The 13,079-nt window shown below is 43.9% G+C and overlaps 1 protein-coding gene across 1 annotated transcript in view; it reads right to left on the reverse strand.

Annotated features, from left to right (window-relative positions):
• LOC140071140 (ribosomal protein S6 kinase alpha-4-like) overlaps positions 1–13,079 on the reverse strand; it is a 41,350-nt gene that overhangs the window by 14,545 nt on the left and 13,726 nt on the right. Inside the window, exons 4-15 of the mRNA XM_072118460.1 lie at positions 12,883–12,998; positions 12,155–12,262; positions 11,996–12,076; positions 11,798–11,901; positions 9,955–10,099; positions 9,046–9,207; positions 7,472–7,591; positions 6,216–6,349; positions 5,178–5,271; positions 3,736–3,906; positions 3,440–3,631; positions 1,648–1,807 (exon numbers count right to left, since the gene is read on the reverse strand). Of these exons, the coding sequence (XP_071974561.1) occupies positions 1,648–1,807; positions 3,440–3,631; positions 3,736–3,906; positions 5,178–5,271; positions 6,216–6,349; positions 7,472–7,591; positions 9,046–9,207; positions 9,955–10,099; positions 11,798–11,901; positions 11,996–12,076; positions 12,155–12,262; positions 12,883–12,998 (1,587 nt within the window). The remainder of the gene's footprint in view (positions 1–1,647; positions 1,808–3,439; positions 3,632–3,735; positions 3,907–5,177; positions 5,272–6,215; positions 6,350–7,471; positions 7,592–9,045; positions 9,208–9,954; positions 10,100–11,797; positions 11,902–11,995; positions 12,077–12,154; positions 12,263–12,882; positions 12,999–13,079) is intronic.

The following is a 13,079-nucleotide window of genomic DNA, read 5'->3' on the forward strand; positions in this document are numbered from 1 at the left end:
AAAAAGGATCAAATGTTCATTGTTTCACTTAATTTTTGTAAATAAAAAAAAACCTCATCATAAAATATAAGGCGATCAGAGATAATGTGTGTTCTCAGATTGTTCTGGATAGGGAGAGGGTTAAAAACATGAACATTAGTTGATATTATCCCTTATCAAAAATTTGCAACATTTAGGGGCACATTTACTAAGGGTTTTTGGCGCATGTGATCGGATAGCATCGCATCGGCGCCGACTTGCATGCGACACAAATCGATGGGGCGCGGCCGTCGGACAACCCGATTGATTCGGACAAACCGTGGAATTTAAAAAGCAAACTGTGTCGCAAGATCAGCACTCACATGCACCGGGAAGAAGAAGGTGAACTCGGCGGACCTCAGCGGGGGAAGCGACACATGGGAGAAATTGAACGCACGATCTTAGTGAATCGCAGCAGACCCGAATCCTCGTTGGACAACGCACGGCGCGGAGCGCGACGGGACGTGTAAGTAAATCTGCCCCATAAAGTCAATATTTACATTATCCATGAGGTGCAGCATGGTCTAAATTCTTCTTGCAGCCTGATGGCTACGAATCTGGAAGGAGGGGGGGCAACCTGCAGCGGACTAGATCTTTGACACCTAGAACCTCACTTATTTTTATCTACGAGAGAGAAAGACGAGAATCTTCTCTTTCATACAAATCTAAATTCGTCTGTTGTAGGCGTCAGGAAACTGGAGATATTGGGGGTCATTTACTAAGGGCCCGATTCGCGTTTTCCCGACGTGTTACCCGAATATTTCCGATTTGCGCCGATTTCCCCTGGGATTTTGGCGCACGCGATCGGATTGTGGCACATCGGCGCTGGCATGCACGCAACGGAAATCGGGGGGCGTGGCTGAACGAAAACCCGACGGATTCGGAAAAACCGCTGCATTTAAAACAAAAAATCTGTTGCGGAGCTTGCACTTACCTTCACTCGGGGCGTTGGGGGGGGGGGGGGGGGAGATAGGGGTGTTGGTTGCCTGACTCCCTTCTAAGATAAACAGATGTGCAGCCACTTCCCATTCAACTTAATAGGAGAACTTGGTGTATAGTCTCTGCTATTTTCGTTGCTGCTATAGACATGAATGGAAAGTTTTTATTCTTCAACTTCAGAAACTCTTTGTTATGTCCCTCTGCAGGAAGGTGGTCAGCCTTATTCAGGAGATAGATGTACATCCTATCTCATCATAAATAGTCCAAAATAATTAAATAATAAAATTAAATAATAATTCCTTAATTTATATAGTGCACACAGATTACGCAGCACTGCACAGAACTTGCCAAATTGGTCCCTGTCCCCAATGGGGCTCACAATCTAATCAAACTACCAGTATGTTTTGGACTGTGGGAGGAAACTGGAGGACCCGGAGGAAACCCACGCAAACACGGACAAACATACAAACTCTTTGCGGATGTCTAGATGGGAAACCTCCTTCAAATCCTTGTTGTGGATAAAGCCTTGGTGCCGTTGAATGCCCAATACTCCATTACTCATACTGGAATTTCGATCCATTGTTTCCTGATCACTGGGGGTCCCAGCAGTCAGACCCCTCCTACCTACCTATAATCTATCCAGTGGACTGGTATACAAATGACAGTATCTTCATAATAAAAGCCTCTCACCTTTCACCAGCTCCTTTGCTTCATCACTCACATGATCCCAGCTTTCTCCCTGCATCATGAAGTCTCCCTCCTTGATCTTGTGGATAATGTCGGCTGCACGACTCTGAGGAGAGCCTCCCCTCTCCCCCTGGAAGGGAACCTGGCCGCACAGCATTGTGTACTGCAGAAAGGTAGAAAGACAATTACCTCAATATGAATTCTGCCCTCACTACCCATCGCACGGCAAACCAGACCCGTACCAATCCCCCCCCCCCCCCGATAGTCAGCGACGCTCATCCTTATAGAAAATGCAGAAAATCAATGTTTGTGTTGTTTTGTATATCTGATACTTCTCATCTCTTATCTCGTGTATAAAACTACTGGAAACTATAAAGCCTTATAATGTCAGCAAGTAACTAAATCCCCTGTAATCCCTCCTAAAGATTACAGGGTCAAAGTGCCGTCCTGCTAATAGGATTTGCAGACGGGTCTTGTGTGCCGACTGGGCGCATAATGGTGAAAACATTTTTCGTCTAATTAATTCAATCGCGGATAATCCGGAGCAAGAACTCAACAGAATTTGTAACAATTTGCTGGTGGAAAGACTGACCAGTCGCCTTGCGGTGAGAGAACCCTAGGGATTACATAACCAGTAAAGAACTAAGGCTGTATCCATGTATATGTTACTATACCCTAGTGATGTCATATCCCTTAGGTCCTGTGTTCATCTCAGTCCCATTCAAGAGAATATCCAGCTCAGCCACTATGCAGTATATGGCGCTGTGTCTGGTAGCCAATCCCACCAATCAGCAGGTTATATGGACTTATCAAGAAAGTGGAGCAGAACTTTTAATAGATTAATATTTGTAAATTAACTAAAATCCTGCCACCTAAACTTACTCACACTTCACAAGAAACATAAGGTAAAGAGGTGAACCCCTTCAAATTCTTTCTGCATTCACTGGACCTAGATAAAGTCAAATGCAAATGCCAAAGGAGCCCTGCACCACCACTGTTTCTCTGCTGCTGTGTGCTGGTGTGATGCCAAGTTCAGAGCCGCATACAGCAGCAGCAAAAAAGATAAAAAAAAGAGAGGACTGCTCCAGGGAAATAGGCAAGTAGGAAGGAGGGGAGCATTATAGATAGGGGGGAGGGTATAAAAATGTGGGTGCAATAAGAAAGAGGTGCATAAATCAAAGGCAAGATATAAAAAGGGGCACATTGTAAGTGCAAGGGCTACAGAAAGCAGGGCATTTATATGGATACTAAACAAAAAGGGGGCATTATATAGCGTGGGGGGGGCACAGCAATAGGGCATTTTACTAGGAAGAGACCTTGTGAACTGAAAAACTTTCACCATGCCAAAAGTTGGGGGGGGGGGGGGGGGGTACAGTGGATCAATAAACCCAGAAATGTCTCTTTAAATAACTGCACCACCAAGTTCTTCAGCCGGTATATTTATGTGGTGCAGTTGCCAAGTGGTTAAACTATTTTGGCCACATTACATATTGATCCCAAAATAGTACCCAGAAGACTACCCTACCCCTGACTGTGCATGTTAATGAAGAAACATGTTCTTGACAACAGCTTGTGTAGCAGTCAGCGCTGGAGCTAGTGGCAGATGGTTGTGGGTAGTGTTCATGTGATGACTCTCTTGGAAATTAGGTCATTGAGGAACAGTATGTTTTCTCCACATTGTCTTCAACTAAAAAGCTCTGAAATTATCTGGTAATGGCAACAAGCAGGATTCAATGGCGATATAATTACACATAATACGAGCCGCAGCCAAGTAAGGAGGTCATCCGACACTTACCATGATTACCCCGAGGCTCCATAAGTCACAGGACTCATCATAGCCCTGCCGAGAAAGCAGCTCTGGGGCGGCGTAGTGCAGCGTAAAGCAAGGGGTGTGCAAGGGTCGGGACCCTGGTGGACGGAGTCTGGCAAAGCCAAAATCTATCACTTTTAGGACGGCGTCTTCCCCAGGAGATGAAAGGAGGAGATTCTGGGTGAAGTAATAGGAGTTTATAGTGAATAAACACACATGTCATGGATTCCGATGTTCTAGAATGGAGGACAACGTTGGCCTGGACTGGGCTAGAACCTCACCTCCGGTTTAAGATCTCTGTGCACGACTCCGGCTCCATGCATATGAGCGACAGCACTCACAAGACTACGCATGAGACTACTTGCCTCTACCTCACTGAAGCGCGACTGCTTTTTGATCCGATCCAACAACTCGCCGCCATCCAGGAGCTCCATCACAAGATACGAGTGATACTACAAATTAAGGGGTATTCTGCAGTTAATATTGATGGCCTATTCCCCCACTGAACACCCATCTGTGACAATGCAGTTATGGCGCCACACATTCTATAGTGGCTGAGCACAGTGTTGCGCTTATCAATATCCAATCCCCTTGCATATAACGGAGCTGCACACAAAAAGTGTGACCCTGGACCTAAATGTAGGACTGCAACACCTACCTAAGTATTATGGCCGATTGCGGGGGTTGTAGGGATGCAACATACATTTTACACAATGGGGGGGGGGGGGGGGGGGTAGGAAGGTGAGACTTGTAAACCTATACTATTTGTATTGTTTTCAAGAAATGGGCGGCTTTCCAATGCCTGCGCTAAGTGAATGGAAAATTTCTGACACACTTCCTGGTAGAACATAAAACTGATATTTCCTTTTTGCCTTGGCATCAGATCAAAATAGACATTTGTTTTTAATTTGTTTCCATTTTGCTATAAAGTATGTATAAAAGTTAGCTTCATATTACAAAAAACTCAACCAGGGGTCCAAACAAGAAACATGAAAAATGCAGTATAACAAGCAGGATGTCATAGAGCAGCAGGAGCTGAGCAGATTCTACATAGCGTCCTATCTGCAGGCAGAATGTTATAGAGCAGGAGAAGCTGAGCAGATATAACATAGGACACTATGTCCAATCTGCTCAGCTCCTCCTGCTCTATATCATGCTGCCTGCACACAGGATACTATGTACAAAGTGCTCAGTTATTTCTACCAGTAAATTGAATAGCATTTTTATGGTAATATGTTCCCTTTCAAAGTATTTGTACATCAGTTGGCCATGACTCTTACCCAATCCCACCAACATACCTGAAAATCAATCATTTATATTTCATCAATTGCAATTTTAGTAAACATATATGGTTGCTGCTTTACCATTCACAAGCTATTACAAGACACCAGGGGCGTAACTACAGGGGTAGCAGCCATAACAGCTGCAAAGGGGCCCACAGTGTCATAGGGCCCCAGGATCTGGGGTATTCAGTGTGAATATGCCATGTGTGTGTATTTGTGATGTGCACATGCTCTAAATGTATATGCATATGTAATGTGTATCTGGTAGTGTATGTATGTTTGATGTATATATACACTGTATGTATATTTTATAAGGGTTAAGTGGGGCCTCATTCAGAAGTCCGCTATGGGGCCTGCCTCTCTTAGTTACAAACCTGAAAGACAGAGGAAGTAGGGAAAAGAATGACCACTGTTTGAAGAAAAAAAAAAAAATGGCAGACCTGGTCATGAAGAACATCATGAAGATTCACAATGTTGGGGTGCCCCTGACATAACTTCAGAGCCGCTACTTCCCGTTGAGTGTTCACTTCCATCCTATTAAAAAGGAAAAATGGGACCAACGTTTTAGGAGAAGATAATAATATGTGTAAAGATTTAATGCAACATGTATAGTGTAAACTAATCATGAAAAACTTCCACTTAAAGGACACCTGTCATCAGGTCCCTGTCACTACTACCTGTTGGAGCAGCTCACAAGGATCCCATCCCAGCCTTTATCTAGTTATTTCATACATTATTCATTGTAAAATCATCTATTTTTTTATCATGTAAATGAGGCTGGTCACTTGGTCAGAGGCAGTGATGTCACCCCTGTTACCCCTCCCCTCTCCTCCCCCTGCTCAGGTCTGTGTGTAATGTATAGTAAAGCATTGCTGGTGTCTGTGCTTTATCTGCTGACATGCTCTCCCTCCTAATTCACAGAGACACAGACATCAGCTACAAAAGTACCTGAAATGTTCTGCTACAACATGGCTCCCTGGAGCTGCTGTATCTCTCCTATACACACACACAGGATGCAGGGGTATAGGCCTCCAGCAAGCACATGGAGCAGCCTTTACACCCCACACCATTATACAGGCCGTCATTCAAGCACTGGGGGTATGGCTATACCTCCCACTCATAAATAAGCTGGACAGCTTGAATATGAAAATGACTCATTGGACATCTCTCAGGTCCTTTGCATACAGCTTTAGGACCTCATTGCTTGGGTTTACAGGCACAAGGTCCTATGAAGGGATAGAGGCAATGCTCTCTAATGGCAGTTTATGAAAATATATTTAGATTAGGGGGTTATTTTGCATGACGGGTTCTCTTTAAAGGGGTTTTCTCAATGCAAACACTTATCCTGTCAAAATATGATCTTCGGGATATATTCTCATGGACAGGGAAAAATACATTTGTTTAGAATTTCATCTAAGATAAAGCATTGTGCTTAGAACTTTACATTTCATTTACTAAAGAAATGAATGCTCGCTGACCTCTTACTTAGGATTTTCACGGCATACTCCTTCTTGCTCTGTCGATGTCTACACTTTCTACACACTGAAAAGCTGCCAGATCCAAGTGCCGACTCTTGTAGATCCATCTCGTATTGCTGAAAGAATGGAGAGTCCTAGGAAGAACCCAAAAAGAGAAAGAGATATAAAATGAAAGCCTATGGGTGAAACGGGATATAGGTTTCACTTTTATAAAGGACCCTTCACCACCGCACACATGTGGAGATGAACATACCGCGGGGTAGGGGCTGCTACACAGTTCAGGGACACTGGGGCACATTTATTTACCCGTCCGGAAAAGTTCACAGAAAGTGCATTGTCCGTGTATAATGCACTGTGCCGCAATTCACTAAGAACGTGCGCCCGATATCCTTTGTGTCGCTTAACCGCTCAGGTCCGACAGAGTTCACTTTTTTCTTCCCGGTGTATGTAAGTGCTTGATCTTGCATCACAATTTATAAGTTAAATTCCTGTGCTCAGTCCGAATCAGTCAGATCGTCTAATGGCCCGCCCTCCGATTTCTGTCGCATGAAAGCAGCGCAACTGCGCCAGAATCCGATTGCGTGCGACACAGTCCCCTCTTAAATACCTGTTACAGCCAGGAAAGTCAGACGAAAGTGCGTCTGCAGACCCTTAGTAAATAAGTCCCACTGAGTTTTCTTTCTAGCCCCTACAGGTGCTAAGTTATCGGTAAAAGATATCTGACCATTATAATCCTCTCCACTCAAAGAGGAGGAGCCGGAGCAGAGGTAGGGGTGTGGTATGATAATTTTCTATTTGTCAATCAGATCATAACACATGCCTGCTCCTCCAGCACCTCCTCTCTGACAGTGGAGAGGATATAATGGTCAGATATCTTTTACCGAGCCAAACCGCGCTCTGGCTTTCAAATTACCTCGCTGTTCCACTACTTCCGGTTTCGGGATTCACTTCATCCGAATCAGTTGCTTCCTCAGACCAGGGGACAACACAGAAAGTGAAGTCCCCTGGTAAATGGAAGTGATGTCCCATGTCCAAGGAGGCCACATATGGGATGAGGCGGGTCCCATGACTCCACAGGACTTCCAGTCGGGTGCAGGCCAAAAACTGGAAGCACTGGACAGTGACATGGGAATTAGGAGTGAGGTAACAATGCATTGGTTTTTCTTCTTACCCCAGTCCTACCGCACATAGAATTTTCATTGAAACATTTTTCAACCCTTTTGAACTACGGATAAGGAAACAGCAAAACACTTTACCTTCATAGCTGCACTCAGAGCCAGCGTAGGGCTACAAGGTTTGTCAGCAGAAGGAGCGGGCATGTCCGTCATGATTGCGTTTACCCCGAAGAGGACAGAAGGCGCCACAAAGGAATAGCCCTGAGTCAAAACACAATAAAATATAAATCTCAGAGAATGTAGCACATAGGTTTATTCTGCCAAGCAGAAACTTGTACATGGTCACTTCTAATCGGATTTTAATTAAAGGAAATCTACCACCGGTATATGAGGGTTTGTTTTTTTTTTAGCTAAAGGCACTTACTGGTGGGCTCTGTGCTTCTGATCCTGTAACATATTGTGGTTAGGCGACGCACCCGTCTCTTCTCATGCATGTGCATTATATACTACACTCATGTGTCCGGCTGTTCCTTACAGCGGCTGCGCGAGAACCTGGAACAGCCAGCCGCATTAGTGTAGTATATAATGCACATGCGCGAGAAGCGCCAAGAGCCGGGTAACGTCACCGACTGTCGGAGGCAGGGGGAGGAGGCCAGCAAAAGAGGAGGTGTGCATAATTATAATTCAGCAGACGGCCGAATGTAAGCTATGACGTGGAGGTAAAGCCTGAGCTTCATTTGTCAAAAAATCAACTTTAGATGATATTCAAAGGCAACGGTTTTTGTGCCACGATATGTTACAGGATCAGAAGCACAGAGCCCACCAGTAAGCGTCTTTAGCCCAAAACCTCATATACCATTGGTAGATTATCTTTAGTTAAAAGTGAATTTTTTATTCTAATTTATGCAACAATCTAGTCCCAGATGCTGTGAACAGCAATCTAGGAATCTGGTCGCCAAAGAACCATTTGGTTTCTATTGGATAGTGAAAGTTGTGGGCATGCTCCTGCGTGGAGGTCTTTGTGCAGGAAGGTAGACAGGGTGAGCTGTGTTCCTCATCTATAGCCAGTGGCACAACTTGTGATCTCTATATACAAGTGTACGATCCTGCTTGTGATGATAAAAAGATGACCTCTTAGCAGTGATCTCTACAGAACAGGAGGTGTCAGCCCACGGACAGATTAAAAGGGGTTTTCCATCTAACTAAAGTTAGGCCCTATCCACGGGATAGTTTATATCTGGGTTCAGTGCAGCTTTAATGCCTGGATACATTCTTACACATGCATAAAGCAGTTACTCATTCATTAGAGAGTCACTCATGAAATATTCAGGATGAGTGTGGTGTGATAACATCTACTAGAAGATTAAAAATATACCTTTTAATGGAAGAGAAGAAATTAAAATGTAGGGTGTTCTGTTTGTAGAGCATAGACAAGCGTAGAGTCAGGGGCGTAACTATAGTGGTAGCAGCAATAGCAACTGCCATGGGGCCCGTAATGTCAGGGGGCCCGACATCTGACCTGACACACTAAAGAATGGAGGATTTGCACCATAACATACACCTGTGTATATATGTATATAACAGTGCACAGCTTCCTCAGTGCACAGCATGAATCAGCAGCTCAAATACCCCCTAATATATATATATATATATATATATATATATATATATATATATATATATATATATATATATAAGGAAATAAGAATCAAGACCTGGAATATTCGAGCTCCAGAAGGTGGCGTGGCAGCAGGAGAGTACACTGGATCAAGACTCGTAAATTCATCAGAAAAATTACTGACGTCTGTCTCACTGCGAATCGATGGACGGAACGGAGGGTTGACTTTACGCTGAGACAGCAAGTCCCAGTCCAGACCCTGCAATAGGGAGGAATTATTAAACAAGATGTATATTAGACAGATCCTTGAATCGAAAATTTAAAAAGAAACCGGTCACCAGATTTTACCCTCATTAAACTATCATTAAACTGAATTAAAATTTCCTCTTTTTTGTGAAACCTCACCACTTTACCTATAAAATAACCTCCTCCAAGGTCACATGAAAATGAGCAGAGAAGGGTCATGTTTACCATAGATGCGGCAAGAGAATTCCTTCCTTAGACTCCCCTATCTTCGGTTCTATAGGACCTAGAAACATGCTTCTGGTGTTATATTAGAGTAAAAAATCTCATCTTTCAGATAACAACAGGCTAATGGTTTCGGGAGATTGAATTGGTAATACAGGAAGTTAAATACATAGTTGGAACTCTAAGCTGTAGATAAAGATACAATTCCCGGCTAGGTCTTTACGTGTCCGTACATCACAGAACCACAAGTCTGATGTGAGATTTTTCATGTATCTGGGTACAATAGAACCAAGGATAGTCTTGTCTGAAGTGACACTTCCCCTGCAGCCTCTAAACTTGACCCATCCAGGCAGTACATGACTCTTCGCTGCTCATTTTGATATAATTTTGGAGATTTTTTTAAATAGGTAAATGGCTAAGATGTTACATAAAATAGGGAATTCTAAACCTACCTGATGGGGGTAGAAGTTTAGTGGGGTGAAATCTGGTGACCAAGTCCATTTAACTTGGCTGCAAACAGAGATTGGTGTAAGCTTACCCGGTAAAAGGGGTGTTCTTTAATTTGGGAAGCCCCTCCTGCACCAAGTCGCTTTTTAGGATCCTTGCAGAGCAGTTTCTGGAGGAGATCCCGTGCTTCTAAACTTGAAGACGAGGGATACGTCGGTTCCATCTTTAGAATCCGCCTGCATTGACAAAAAATGTTTAGTTTTAAATCCTAAAATTAAAAGAGGGCTCCATCCCCACTACACTCCCAGTATTCTCAGGTAGGGTATGAAATATACTTTCTAGAATGTAGATGCTTCCTAAAAAAGCACACAGCACCATTTCTATCTATCTATTGGTCTGATATTGCAGCCAGCCCCCCTAAAACAATAGAGGTGAGCAGCAGTGACGGCCCATCACAGTACACTCTACACCAAGGAGCAGGAGGAATTTATTTTTTACTACTTTATTTTAATTACAGGACAGTAACATTCACAGGTCACAGATAGAATAACAGCGTTATCTTTACAATCTGGATTCTAATCTGATGTCCGCATGAAAAGCTCAAGGCTCAGTGTATGTATCACGTGCACATGACTTCTGACTGATGTAAGATTTGGGCCTACAGTGTTCTCCCCCGATGTTGTTTTATGTAATCTGGAGTCCACCCAATTTGTTTTGTATTAAACCACTCGCTATGCACAATTTTTTCCATTAAGCAGGAAGAATTTTAATCAATAAGTTACAAGGAAGCTCAGCACTTCAGGCCTCTGTAACATGCCGCCTGCCGATAGGAAACTATAAACAAACAGCTTGGCTCCTCCTGCTGTATAATGTGCTGCCTGCAGAAAGAACACTATGTACAATCTGAACGACTTCTCCTGCTCTATAACATGCTGCAAGCAGATAGGACACTATGTACAATCTGATCAGCTACTCCTGCTCTATAACATGCTGCCTGCAAACAGGACACTGAGGCACATTTACTTACCAGGTCGGCGGAGTTCACCCATTGTGCAATGTCCGACGACTCACAAAGATCGTGCACTCGATATCCTGCATGTGTCGCTTCCCTGCTCAGGTTCGCAGGAGTTCACCTTCTTCTTCCCGATGTATGCAAGTGCATTGGTTGTGACACAATTTGAATATTAAATGGCGCGCTCAGTCCGAATCAGTCGAATCGTCCGATGGCCGTCCCCCCAGATTTCTGTCGCATGAAAGCCGCCCAAATCTGATCGCATGCGACACAATCCCCTGCTAAATAGCTGTCACAGCGGCGCAAATCCCGAAAATGTCTCAAATCTGACTAAAGTGCGTTCCGCGGACCCTTAGTAAATAAGCCCCACTATGTACAATCGGGTCAGCTTCTCCTGCACTATAACATGCTGCCTGCAGATAGGACATTATGGACAACCTGCTCAGCTCTTCCTGCTCTATAACAGGCCGCCTGCAGACAGGACAATATGTACAATCAGATCTGCTTCTCCTGCTCTATAACATACCACCTGTAGATAGGACACTATGTTTAATCTGATTAGCTATTTCTATTCTATAACATGCTGCCTGCAGATCGGACACTACATACAATCTGCTCAGCTCCTCCTGCTCTTTAACATGCTGCCTGCAGATGACACCATGTACAATCCGCTCAGCTTCTCCTGCTCTATAACATGCTGCCTGCAGATCGGACACTACATACAATCTGCTCAGCTCCTCCTGCTCTTTAACATGCTGCCTGCAGATGACACCATGTACAATCCACTCAGCTTCTCCTGCTCTATAACATGCTGCCTGCAGGTAGGACACTATATACAATCTGCTCAGCTCCTACTGCTCTATAACATGTTATATAAGTCAAAACATACTTCTCCTTTCACCCAGGTGTTTTCGCGTCTCACCTGGACACCTCACTTTGTGAGTTCTTTTCCCCTTCCAGTGTGAATGGAGATGCTCCTGTCAGCAGTTCATAAATGAGGATTCCCAGACTCCACCAGTCCACAGACTGCAATGACAAGGACACTATGTCTTATGACTCCAGTTCCAATTATAGCGATGCCATCAGAACATCAAAACTTACGAAGAAAATGATTACTCACCTTGCCATGACCCCCTTGCCCTCGGATTATTTCTGGTGCCATGTATTCAGTTGTGCCACAGAAGGAATACGTGCGCTCACACTATGTAACAGATGTAGAAAGTGAAGAGAAATAGGACAAGAGATGACAACGACAACGTACAAGACAACAGTCTCTCACCTCCTCAGCAACAAACTCCTTGCTTAGGCCAAAATCGGTCAGGACCACATGACCATCGCTGTCCAGCAAGATGTTCTCCAGCTTGATGTCACGATATACAATTCCCAGCTGGAGAAAGAAAATCCCGAATGAATAGGTGCATGTGTATCTTTGCTGATCTCTCTTCATACCATAACTAAAAAAATGAAAGGGGTTTTCAACACGATAGGGGAAAAATATCTAAATCACAGGGGATCTGACTGCAGGGACTGACCAGGATTGGCAGGTAAAAATATTTTATGGGAAAACCCTTTAAATCTGCCATCAAAAATCAAGCCAGGGGCACTAAATCATAGATACAAGCACTGTCACTGTTCTATCCTAACCTCCTTCCTTCTAAAAATCAACTTTTAATATTATGCTAATGAGCCAGAAGAGCTCTGGGAGTGTTACCAGATCCCCTACATGGTGTACCTTCACAGGCCATTACACTATGCAAGAGCTTTTCCAATTGGAATGTGTTCCCGCACAGTGTAACAGCCTGTGAAGCTACAGTGTGGAGGGGCACTGGTAACACGCCCCAGAGCACTTCGGTCTCATTAGCAAAATTGTAAAAGTTGCTTTTTAGAATGAATGAGGTCATAGATAACAAATATAAGAAGATTACCACAGTCACGTTCTGGATCTATGAGTAAGTGTCTCTGCTTGATGGATTTTAATGGTAGATTCCTGTTCCAGATCGCTCTTACCTTGTGTAAGTGCTCAAGAGCCAGAATAACTTCTCCGGAATAAAACCGCACTGCATCTTCAGAGAAGTTATCCCGCTGATAGAGGTGAGTGAAAAGTTCCCCACCGCTAACATAATCTGTGAGGATACAAAAGAACATGAGTGTCACCAAGAAGACGAGAGCTGAAACCAGCAGCGTTACATAAACCTTTTTAATTA

This window comes from Engystomops pustulosus, chromosome 7 (genome assembly GCF_040894005.1).
Source record: "Engystomops pustulosus chromosome 7, aEngPut4.maternal, whole genome shotgun sequence".
Classification (NCBI taxonomy): domain Eukaryota; kingdom Metazoa; phylum Chordata; class Amphibia; order Anura; family Leptodactylidae; genus Engystomops; species Engystomops pustulosus.